Here is a 13138-nt window from a genome sequence, read left to right on the forward strand (position 1 = left end):
TTTGGGGGACCAGGTTCTACCCATGGCCCAAATATTGTTCCCTGATGGTGATTTGGCACCCTGTCACGCTGCAAAAACGATGAAATCATGGTTTGAGGAGCATGGCCAGGAGCTATCACACCTCCCCTGGGTCCCACAATCATCAGATCTGAACATCATTGAGCCATTGTGGTCTGAGTTTGAAAGGCGTGTTCGGTCTCATTACCCTCCACCAATATCCCTTAAGGAACTGGAGCATGTTTTTGAGGAACAATGGTACAAAATTCCACACACCACGATTCAGGAGCTGTATACGTCCATTCCACGTCGGATCCAAGCTGTTTCGAACGCAAAAGAAGGCCCCACACCATACTAGGTATGATTTTCACACTTTTGCAAACGTTTTAGATTTTTTTGTCTCACCCCTTTACAACACGAAGAACACAAACATCTAGTAACATCATTGAATATTACTTGCACAAAATTGTAGAAATCAAAATCTCGATCACACAATTTAATATGTTGAACGAAAAGAAGGAACTTCAGTCTCATTTCATCACGACACCCAAGTTGGAAAGCTCTGCACTAACCTATTCATCCAACTTCTTAAACATTTCTCTAACCCCAGGGGTCAGAGTTGGTCTTCTGCAAGCCATTCTGTGGGATCTCGAGAACCTATTCTTCATCCCGGGAAATTCGTAAGAGAACAGGCAAAATGCTGGAAGCACCGTCCTGCATGAATTGATCTGAAATAATCAGCTCTGCTAACAATATTAATATAACTACCAAACCGAGAGCTAATCATTTGTGAAACTAAGCTCCAAACGTTATATACTTCGTTAGGAAGTAATTGAACGTATGTTGACATGAATATCATGTGCTGTTTACTGAAGAAAAAAAGGTAAGGAAAACTGAGGACAGAAAATTCGCTTTCACGCTAATGAATTTACCTCGGACTTTACTCATTCCTGCTACATTACGAAAGAGATCAAATTAAATTTTTGCCCTTTATACTATATGATGGTAATAAAGCATTATCTACAGGACACAGCTGTTCAAGACACAGACATATACACGTGAGACGGTGACGTATGCACAGTCCGGTCCATAAAGGAGATGGGTAAAGATCGGCCTTTTTTCGTATATAGTAGTCATAAAAAGTAACAGTATATCATATGCATGTGAAGTCAAGCAATAAATGTGTAATGACGAGTCTTCGCCCTTACCTTTTTAAAAACAAATTCAATATTAATGGAACTGTGTTATGCGATTGGTTGTTAATAATATAGGTTATATATATATACACGATTAATGAGATTCATCAAGTTTAAAGTTCTCTTGCTGAATCTTTCCCGAATGGAGTTACGAGTATCGCGTGCTGCATTTATATCAGTAATCAGGGTTGGCTGGTTTAAACCAGCTGGTTTTTTCAAAAAAAAAAAAAAAAAAAAAAAAAAGTTTAAACCAAAAAACAAAAAAATGTTCGCAAATGTGTGTTTGTAAAATCTTGATGAACACACATTTGTGAGTTATCACGTTTCACTCCCGTATATTATTCGTATTATATTCAGTCCTAAATTCCCCATTCATTACTCAAAAAGATTATACTACAAAAGCAACTTTTTTTAAAAAAAAGTTTATAAATGTTTATTTTGTGATTTTTTGTAGTTGTTATTATTGTTATGTAATTGCAATCGAAGAAAAATTCTAAATATTGTTTCGTTTCAATGTTTACTATTGATAAAATACATCGAAAATGCCGTACTTTTGTGTGTGTGTGTGTGGGGGGGGGGGGTCATACAGACCTCACGAGAGGCATTTAGTGAAATAAGTATCTTTGGTATCTATTTATGTGTAAATGAGTCTGAGCCAAAGTGGACTCAAATAATTCGTATCTTTATTCACTTTTCTTATTGATATGCAGATTAAGTCGGTGTATTTCTTTAATTTGGACCAATAAAAGTCGTTGTGAACTAACTTGAACTAAATTAGTTCTTCTGTACTCCGTAGTACTTTAAAATTGTTCATATGTAATTCTGTGTAATGGTTTCACTTGTGCAACTGTTTATCTTTTTGTCCTTCTGAAATGACTCTTGACAGTTATATTAAGAAGCATGTAAAGATCAGTACAACGTATTTTTATCAGGAATCCTTCGTGAGTGAGTCGGCAGACGTATCGCATTTGTGGCCAATTAGTCCTGGTTCCGAGTTCAAATGGAGGACAATTTCTCTCGGATAACTCGAGAAGCGGTTTTTATTCCGCTTTAAGCTTATGTGACCCCTTCCAGCATAACCCGGTTGTTGCATAATAACATCAAGGCGAAACAAACTTACTTCTGTCCATATATGATATGAATATATAGAGCAAATTATTTAAACCATAAAAACCTGGTTTAAACCAAAAAAACCTGGTTTAAACAAAAAAAACTGGTTTAAACCAAAAAAACTGGTTTAAACCAAAAAAAAAACGGGTTTTTTGGTTTTTTAAATAAAAACCATGGTTTTTGCCAACCCTGTCAGTAATACAATTTAACAGTCGATTAGCTACCTCGGAATTGATTATTTTTCCAGTGAATGTGTTCTTCATTTTAGAGTAGTCATCAATTATTCCCCAATGGAACGAATTATCCTTTTCAGATATGGAATCAACTATATCGGATACACATTTCCCATCTCGTTTTGTCGTTGCGACAGGGAAGTCGTGGTGAAGTCATTATTCGTCTTCCAGGCAGAAATTGAGTTCCTGTTTGATAATATTGCACCATGCAACCACTTCTTTCCTTCTGATAAAGCCATACCATAGTCTTCAGCAGGTTTATTGTAGTTCTGTTCAAGCCCTTCATCCATCAACACAGCGCTGAACTTACGAGCTGTGGCTTTATCCACAAAATAATCAGCACAAAATTCTTTCCAAATGTATTGAAATTTCTCTTGCAGAAGCAGACAGTTCTGGAAGAATACTACAGTTCATCATAAGTAGTTTTCTTTGTCAAAGGCAAATGCTAGCGAAACAGCCTGAGATATAGAATTCACGACACGTTCCCAGTTATCTCCTCTTTGGGATCTAGTAAACTCTCGAAGCGTTAGGAGCAACGATGAAATGAAGACTCGAATATTTGAATAACTGTTTGTTAATTTGTCCTTTCTGTATGAAGTAATTGAGAGAAAGACTTCTTAGTCGCTCCTAGTAAGCATTTGATCTGTCTATCGGAGATTCTCTTTCACGTTCTTCGCAGTAACTGACTCAGTTGTACTAAATATATTACACTTTCATCGCCCAAACTTTCATGGTGTTCCTTGTAAAATGCCAACCATTACAGTCACTTCATTGATTCAGCCAAAATGTCACGTTCCTTCATCGTTCTAGCATAGTGTGTACAGCTTTAAGATACTTTTACTTTGTGTGAGCCAAAAGTAACTGTTCCTACAAAGATTTCCTTTACTCCATTATCAGTGAGATACTTGCTAATGCATCCTATCAGTTCTTTCGACAGGTGAAAACCACCTAAACCAAGAAAAATGTGGAATTTTTCTAGGTTCAAAAACTGAATTTCCATGGATATCCTGTACACACCTTCATCACACCAGAGAGAACCAGTAGATTGGCCAATCTGAGACATGCAATCTTGAAAGTTTATCATGGTTTTGCTGGATGTGGCATTATAGGAGTGAAGGCTATGGTGGTTGTTTGCGATACTTCTTCCGACAAGCTATTGAAGGCGTTCCGTGACTGTATTTCAGAATTACTAGAAATGTCAAGTTGAGAGAAGTATTTCTTTTGAAAAATTGGACTGAAGAACCACAAGAAATCGATGCTAGATGTAATTGTAAAGCGAAAAATCTTTTGGAATTGTTCCACTGAAACAAGTTTCCTGTACACCTGAAGGTTTTGACAAGATAGAACCGTTCCAGTTGAGACACGAGTAATGCCAGCTTTTGTTAAGAAAACTTCATTGGTGATGTGTTCATCATTTACAGCAATTCTTGACAACCTCGGAATCTTGAAAAATAACAAGAACTGTGTCATGACTTCCATTCCAGACGGAGTATTCTCCGTATGGTCAATATTATCCATTGCACTTGTGATAGAATATTTTATAGGCAAACGAAGTGGCATCTTGTAGTTTTCACACAGCTTTATCACGTGATTTTCTGAAATAGTTAACATATTTCCAAGGATTAGATTACTTTGGTCTATTTCTGACAAGGAAACAACTCAACATTTTCTGTTGTGAAACTTGGTACTACAATGCTATTCTTGTTCTGTTTGCCCAAGTGCCAAATAAATATTATAATATTGGAGTCCAAGATGGTGGGTAAATGAACGTCCATGGTCAGATAAGTTTGACATATTTTTCCTTTTAACTGTCCAAATTAATGATCAGAAGTCAGAATACGGCACCTCCTTAAGCAAACTGGCCGATCGGAAAAGAAATATTTAGAGCACTGAAGCGAAATTTTCTCATGTCAGAGAGTAAATATAATTCTTTAAACTTGGGATATGTATGTAATTTGTAATACATTGATAAGTATTGAAACAAATTGTTCTATCGTAACTTTATGAGTATTGAGAAAGTGAAATTTCGTAATTATCAGGAGCAGGTCATGTCATTCTTTTGTTTATTGTGAAAGAACGGTGACAGATAGAAAAAAATACGAATTTCTGCCGTCTGTTTGTGAAGAACACTAGGTGAAGTTTTATTTTGGGTATCTTTACGTATAATCAACCAGTTTTTATAAAATTTAAATATATAATGCATTGGAAAAAGTGTATGATAAACTATATGTAACATCCAACTCTGTCAAGGAGAGTATTTTGTGTGGATGAATTGGAAGTGATATGATTGACACGATATTTGTAATTATCATTTCTGTGGAAATTTTCCGACCTGTTGCACCTAACTGTCAGCAGGGTTGGCTGGTTTAAACCAAAAAACGAAAATGTTCGTAAAAGTGTAAGTGTTTGTAAAATCTTGATGAACACACATTTGTGGGTTATCACGTTTCACTCCCGTATATTATTCGTATTATATTCAGACCTAAATTCCCCATTCATTAATCAAAAAGATTATACTACAAAAGCAACTTTTTTTTATGTAAGTTTATAAATGTTTTTTTTGTGATTTTTTTGTAGTTATTATTGTTATGTAATTGCAATCAAAGAAACTTCTAAATTTTGTTTTGTTTCAGTGTTTACTATTGATAAAATACATCGAAATGCCGTACTTTGTGTGTGTGGGGAGGAGGGTCATAGAGACCCCACGAGAGGCATTTAGTGAAATGAGAAGTATCTTCGATATCTATTTATGTATAAATGAGCCAAAGTGGACTCAAATAATTCGTATCTTTGTGTTATGCAAATTAAGTCGTTGCATTTCTTTAATTTGGACTAATAAAAGTCGTTGTTAACTAACTTGAATTAAATTAGTTCTTCTGTACTCCGTAGTACTTTGAAATTGTCCATATGTAATTCAGTATAATGGTTTCACTTGTGCAACTGTTTATCTTTTTGTCCTTCTGAAATTACTCTTGAGAGCTATATTAAGAAGCATGTAAAGATCAGTACAACGTATTTTTATCAGGATTCCTTCGTGAGTGAGTCGGCAGACGTATCGCATTTGTGGCCAATTAGTCCTGGTTCCGAGTTCAAATGGAGGACAATTTCTCTCGGATGTAACTCGAGAAGCAGTTTTTATTCCGCTTTAAACTTATGTGACCCCTTCCAGCATAACCCGGCTGTTGCATAATAACATCAAGGCGAAACAAACTTATTTCTGTCCATATATGATATGAATATAGAGAGCAAATTATTTAAACCAAATAAACCTGGTTTAAACCAAAAAAACATGGTTTAAACAAAAAAAAAAAACGTTTTTTTTTTGTTTTTTTCAATAAAAACCATGGTTTTTGCCAACCCTGATTGTCAGAATAATGTGCAACTTCGTCAATTTCGTTCGGCCACCATTTTGAATCCGTCATATTGGACACTGAGATCGTGCAACCATTTTTTTTTTCACCTCAAATAAGGATCAGGGCATATCTTTGTGCACACGAGACCGGAACATCCTTACACTAATTAGACTCATAAGGAAATTTTTAAATTGTAGAATCCACTACAGGAAAATAAGTGTGATACTTCGAGTAAGAAAATCATAACAAGTGAGTTTCGTTTCACAGTGTGAAACTGTGGTAGACTTCCAAACCGTGGCAATTCAATACCCAAATTTGAAGTAGTGCACCCATAACTAGTGGTTGCAATAGATTAATAAGGTCGAAGATAGAACCTATTCCTTGGAGTTCAGTGGTAGAGCGTTCACCTCTGGTGCTTGGGGTCCCGGATTCGATCCCAGCCCCCGCCAAGTGAACTTTGTGGTGGACAAACACCGTGTGCGTGAGTTTTCTCGGGGTTCTCCCGTTTCCTCCCACTTTCTTCATTCCGCCATTTAATTCATTACTCATCATCACCGTCTGCTTTAGCCTAACCGGCATAACCGTGGAACGTAAAACTCAAAGATTTCATTTCATTTCTGTTCCTTGGACGCTGAATCAAAAAACCATTACTCACTGTGCCTTACTGTTTTTCTGTTATGGTTATAAAGGTTGAAACCGAAATTGTTAATTTGAACCACATCTGGATTCAATGGATGGTCAAAGGAGAAGATAGATCCTACTCTTGGGAGCTGACTTGATTGCAAAAAACTGCATTTCAATATCTCTTACCGTTTTTGGACTACGGAAATTAGCATTGAAATTGGAAGTAGTAATAAAATTCAATCAATTGCAGTTTTAATAGTGTTTCGGGTTGTGATGTTATGTACTATTGAGACTCTGAATCGATTTCAGAAATCCACTTGCCGCTATCTATTACAATTTTTGTTCTACGGCGGTAAGTGTTAAAACCGGAAATGATTAACTTAAACAATCGGTTTTAATATGGGGTTAGAGGAGGAGGAATCTATTGTTTGGACACTGAATCGATTACAATATATATATATATATATATATATATATATATATATATATATATATATATATATATATAAATAAAGTAAAATAAATAAAATAAAATAAATCTATATATATAAAAGAGAACGTACAAATCCTTTGTTAGCTCATCACGCTAATACGGCTGAACCAATTTCTTTCATTTTTGGGGGGTTATTAAGATTTGGACCCTAGATGGTTTTTATCATATCACTTTAATTTTCAATTACCAGTGTCTTGAGATAATTGACCATTCAGGTGTCCATTACGTACAAATCCTTTGTTAGCTCATCATAGCTAAATCTAACCGTATTTATATGCAACCCACATGACCGTGTCACTCGTCGGGTTAACATAAATGACAGGCGATATAATGTTAACATTTACTCCAATCTTCTATGGTTTTTATCATATCACTTGAAAGCGAAAAAGTAAAAATTATCTAAGTAACAAAGTTTATTGCGTTCCGGGGTGACCCCAGCGAAGCGGGGTGAACGCTGCTAGTAAATAAATAAATAAAAATATTATTAATTCAATCTTGTGGATTACTTTTCAAAGATAGATTCTTAGAATGAAACTGCACCGCATCAGAATATCGAGTAACACACAAAAGAAAGAAAAAAAAATGTAGAGGATATATTTTGATAATTACATTAAAATTTTCTGCATCGTGTTTCTCCTTTAATTTCTGTTTAGGAGAAAATTGTTTAGAATTCAAATTAGATACAGAACAGTCTTGAATTCGACCTTATATTATGCTCTTCCCGAATACTTACAAACGGTGATATATGTTGAAAAATATTTCCAAAGAGTCGATTAAATGTCTCATTTAGGAATTAAGATATAGTTTGCTTACAATACTGGGTGTCCATATATTTTTACCCTAATAACAAACCAATGTAACTCTTACTTGTATACAGTAAATGGAACATGCGTTGTACCAGATATGCTTCTACTCATTAAGTTTTCAACCATGCATAAACATTTAATACAGTTATCACACTTCAGCATTTAAACCACTTCAACCTGTGCATCCCTGGTAACACGCAAAATATCAAGCAGGTATTCATTCTCTTGCCATACATTCTGCAACGTGTCTGTGTGATTGTGTCAATGGTATCTTTGATACATTGGTGGAAGGTCACAATATCAGGAACTGCTGTTTTGTACACAATATCTTTCACATACCCCGAAAGAAAGAAATCTAAGGGGGTAATGTGAGGTAATCTCAGGGACCTCGTGAATGTGGTGTGAACTACGTGTACAGTATCCTCTGAAACAGATGGTCTGTGGTGCTTGTACGTTTCTGAACTGACCCTGTTACTAAGAAAGTTTCCATCCATGTTCTGATTAACCTGACATCAGGTGCTTTCTTTCCATAATGGAATCTAAACTTTGGCTACACAGTAATCGGTGATTTGGTTTTTGCAAGCCACAATACATTGACCTTTCTCCTGAGGGGAAGCCATTTTTGCGATATAGCTCACACAACGCTCGTTGTGGCGAAAGAGTTGAATGCGACACAACTGTACAGAAACTTCATGGGTTCCAACCTTAGAATCATAAATATAGCTGTTATATAATCCTGAGGGTAAACATTTATGGACACGGTGTATATTTGCTCATAATCTATATAAATTTTGTCGAGTTTAGGTTGAACCAAGTTAAACTACGAAGTAAACCGTATAATGGACCTCGAAGAAAATCACCCGATTTTACTCTCTGTTAAAGAATTTACATTTTGTGTATACAGTGATAAAATGAAAGATCACGTTTCATGATTGATCAATAAGGTGTGTGGATGTTTTCTTTTCCTTCTTTTTTCTGAGGAACAATTATAGTTTATGGTAAACACTGTTTCTGTAGAAAGAGAGAAACTAAGAAAACTCGACTACAAACAGAAGCATTCATAGAGCAAACTACAATCACTAATAAATATAAACGATAACAAAGTAAGCTATTATGTATGTTTCAAGAAATTTCTCACTTCGGCGCTGGTTACATACGGACTGTTTCGAATGCTAGGGCAAATGAACAAATAATGAATGTAAAGAAAGGAAAGCGTTCCTCTTAATTCGAGTATTCTTATTTGTGTGAAATTTGTGTTTTTGTAATGGGGACTATTAAAATCACCAATGCTTTTGGGGTTTTGAAAATATTCTGATATTTCGAAACTGAAATTCAGTTTCGATTTTAAAAAAGTTTAATTTGAAAAATCGAGAATCGGTTTCTGTTTTTAAAACCGAAAAATCACCAAACGATTAAATTTCAATCAAAAATTTTCTTGCATGCCTTATATCTGGAGAATTACACATAGTGTAGTCAAACTCAAAGTATCACTTAACTCAGTATGATGTGCTTATTCCATAAAAAGTACGAGAACTCGATTTAGGGGCCATTCAAAAATGTAAACTTCTTGAAATGTGAACAAAACTAATCTATATATATAAAAGAGAACGCACAAAATCCTTTGTCCGCTCATCACGCTAATACGGCTGAACCGATTTCTTTCATTTTTGGGGGGTTGTTAGGATTTGGACCCTAGATGGTTTTTATCATATCACTTTAATTTTCAATTACCAGTGTCTTGAGATAATTGACCAATCAGGTGTCAATACGTACAAAAAATCCTTTGTCCGCTCATCACGCTAATACGGCTGAACCGATTTCTTTCATTTTTGGGGGGTTGTTAGGATGTGGACCCTAGATGGTTTTTATCATATCACTTTAATTTTCAATTACCAGTGTCTTGAGATAATTGACCATTCAGGTGTCCATACGTACAAATCCTTTGTTATTAGTTCATCATAGGTATAAAAATAAACGTATTTATATGCAACCCGCATGACCCTGTGACTCGGCGGGTTAACATAACTGACAGGCGCTATAAATCACTTGAAAGCGAAAAAGTAAAAATTATCTAAGTAACAAAGTTTATTGCGTTCCGGGATGACCGCAGCGAAGCGGGGCGGGTTAACATAAATGACAGGCGATATAATGTTAACATTAGTGCAATATTCTATGGTTTTTATCATATCACTTGAAAGCGAAAAAGTAAAAATTATCTAAGTAACAAAGTTTATTGCGTTCCGGGGTGACCGCAGCGAAGCGGGGTGAACGCTGCTAGTCGTAACTAAGCATCAAGCGCAGAATTATTTCAGTTGTTGCATATTCCATTCATAACAAATCATAAGACAAATAACTTTTTATCCGTTCTCCAATTTCCAATAATTCCATGTAGAACCTGTCATATAGATCTTTTAAAGAACTCCCTCATGGCTATATGGTTAGTGTACGCATCTTGGAACGGGAGACCCGGGCTCGATTCCCGGTGGGAGCTGATGTAATTCGGAACTAAAGTTAAGATGTAGGTCGACGTGTCATATAACCGCAAATCAATCAGATCTTTTAAACATAAATAAATGAATAAAATATAGTTTAGTCTACATCAGTATTGATTTGTGATTATTGTACTTGTAGGGAGAAGTTGCAGTTGCATCGGAACCTGGAGAAACTTCAACTGGAGTTGACGCAGACGCGAGGTCGTTGTGAGGACTTGAGAGTGTCACGGCAGGAGGTGGTGAGAGAACTTCTTCAGTTGCAGACGTTGCACCAGGACGAAGTACGCTCAATCCAGTTGGATCTCCAAGACGAAGCTTCCACGCGGGAGACCATGGACAAGAGGCTGGCTGATCTAAGGGCCGAGGTGGGAACCAGGATAAGAGCTACTTTAAGCTCCCTAGGGGGTTGGTCCGAGACTACTGCCAGACCAAGTACCCCCAGTGGTTCTACAACTTCTGAATATAAATCAGAGGTGAAGGACTTTATGGTTGTGTGGTTCGTTTTAAAAACGATTATCTCCATTTGTACAATAGCACACGCTGACTTCGCTTGGCGAAATATTAGAAATGCAGAACCTACGCTATGAGAATTTTTTAAATAGCGCACTTCCGCTGTAGATGCTAAGTTTTTTAATTTTTTCCCAAACGCCATTTAGATCAAGGTCATGACACAATTATATTTCACTAATTATTTTCTGACCGGTAAAATTATATTAGTAACAAGATAAGAAAAATGAAAACAAAGCACTAAATCAGGATAAAATTTGCTTTAAAATCGTGCGACATTACCTGGAAGGGTATATTGAAATAAAATAGAATGGGGACGTAATATCTCTGTTTATACATGTGCATAAAAAAAAAAAAAATCCTGGATTCATTGATTGGATTTGAAACGATGGAAGCCATGGCGATTCCCCCAGGTTTTAATCCCAGACTTTACTGCGGTAGGTACCTCATCTCCTTATAACCCTGCCAATGTTCATCAGAGAATTACCTCTGCATAGTGAATTCTTCATATTGAAATCACTAGACATTCATTGGGCTGCTGCATTGATAGAGTGAATAATCAGGATACGCCACATACAACAAATCATCAGTTGAAACGTACTGCCGTGGAATCACTGTCTTTACCCGTGGTTGCTTTGAATTCGTTCACGCTGAACTACCACCACACTGGACAGCGATCCGTTTCCACCATTATCTGTGCATTCCTGAATTTCTTCCCTTGGGTCGACCCGGACGAAATGATGACCACTTGACATCAAGTGCTGAGCAGAAACATACCTCCGCCTTTACCCATAGTTACCTTGAATTTTTCACATTAACCTAGCATTTCACTGGGAGTAAATCTATCTTCAACTCTTCTTCGAATTTTTCACAATTATCTTCAAGCGCCTGAGAGAAGTTCACGCAAGAGTAAGTTATCTTCTATAGCCTAAAACCTTGGAAAATTCTAGACATTGGTATCCATTACGATGTTCATAATATACCAGTCAGCAAACGGGCATTGCTCGAGTTTCCTTAGGAAGCAGTCCTCTCCTTCCCATTCATTTCTTTTTCTTTCTTCCTTTCTTTTTTTTTAACTTTAGTGTTTTTTTCCAGAATATACCAAATGATAGTAAACTTTGGTGTATCGCGATTACAAAGCTTGACAATCGGATAATTACAAGTGAGCTTTCCTTTGCAACACTTTCCCAACCGCTAATGACTAATACTATGAGGAATTAGTAAGAACTGTATTACAGACAATCTTTAAGGAACAAGACTTAAATAGAAAATTTACAGGGTTCATAGTTTGTGAACCGTGCGTAGGTTTGGTGACGATTTTTCTCCCCGCTCTCCACCAGCACCATTTTATATATATATATATATATATATATATATATATATATATATATATATATATATATATATATATATATATATAGAGCTGTGTTTATTTTAGGCGGCCGTAATATGATATTTAATTCTCGTAGAGACATTTCTTTCTATCGTACCAATGTACGACTCCTGGCATTAACGCATAGATTGATAGTCGTGGTGAACAAATACCATGTACGTGGGTTCTCCCGTTTCATTCCAATGTTTTGTTCATTGTTGTCATCACCGCTTCTCTTAGCCTAGGAGCATAATGGTGTGACGTTAAACTTTAATAATAATAATAATAATAATAATAATAATAATAATAATAAAGCAATGATTGATAGACATAAAAGGTGTGTGAAGATATCGTATACTTGCGATTGTTTTTGAGATTCCTTGGTGGTTACAAAGCTGTATTAAGACAATGTGAACCCAAAACTTCTTAATCTGTCCGTGATGGGAGGAAATAATGGTAAACTTTCTGGAACTTTTCTTTGTGGGGTTTGAGGTATTCCAAGATGCTTTCAAATGTTGATGCACAGCATCCAAAGACACTTGGTATTTCGATCTGCAGATCAGAAACATGAAAGACTCAACAGAGCGTCGCAACTCTTGTTGCCGCCTTTCATTTCCCAGGTGTCGCTGCTTCCATTTTTCCACTCAAAAACATCCCAGAGTTATTTGAGAGGAAATGGATCATGTGGTGGCGCTGCTACCATAATTTGTGGCGGTTTAATGTAACTTTAGAGGACAGGTTTGCAACTTCAAGTTCTGATCTCATCATATGGCTCTAGCCAGGGCCGGATTTAGGGGGGGGGAGTTCAAAGGTGCACGTGCCCCCCCCTCCTCGTTGTAAATATACACTATCTAAAATGAGAAGCTAGCAGTGAAAATAGCAACACTTTCCGAAACTTTCTGCCATCATGTTTCCGTTTGGGGCTTAAAAGAAAGCAGAGCTTTGCAAAAGCAAT

The 13138-nt window shown here is 36.3% G+C and overlaps 1 protein-coding gene across 5 annotated transcripts in view; it reads left to right on the forward strand.

Moving 5' to 3' along the window:
* LOC145674668 (coiled-coil domain-containing protein 102A) overlaps positions 1 to 13138 on the forward strand; it is a 93810-nt gene that overhangs the window by 38534 nt on the left and 42138 nt on the right. For 3 of the 5 annotated variants that reach the window (XR_014129012.1, XR_014129011.1, XM_081744893.1), the window contains exon 5: positions 10444 to 10777. Coding sequence is in view for 2 of the 5 variants with exons in the window: in XM_081744893.1 (XP_081601019.1) it covers positions 10444 to 10777 (334 nt within the window). In the remaining 3 variants the exon portion in view is untranslated. Of the gene's footprint in view, positions 1 to 10443; positions 10778 to 13138 lie in introns of those variants that run through there. The other 2 variants (XM_081744895.1, XM_081744894.1) reach the window with 2 other exon arrangements.

This window comes from Thermobia domestica, chromosome 17 (assembly GCF_964235325.1).
Source record: "Thermobia domestica chromosome 17, izTheDome1.hap1.1, whole genome shotgun sequence".
In the NCBI taxonomy this organism is placed as follows: domain Eukaryota; kingdom Metazoa; phylum Arthropoda; class Insecta; order Zygentoma; family Lepismatidae; genus Thermobia; species Thermobia domestica.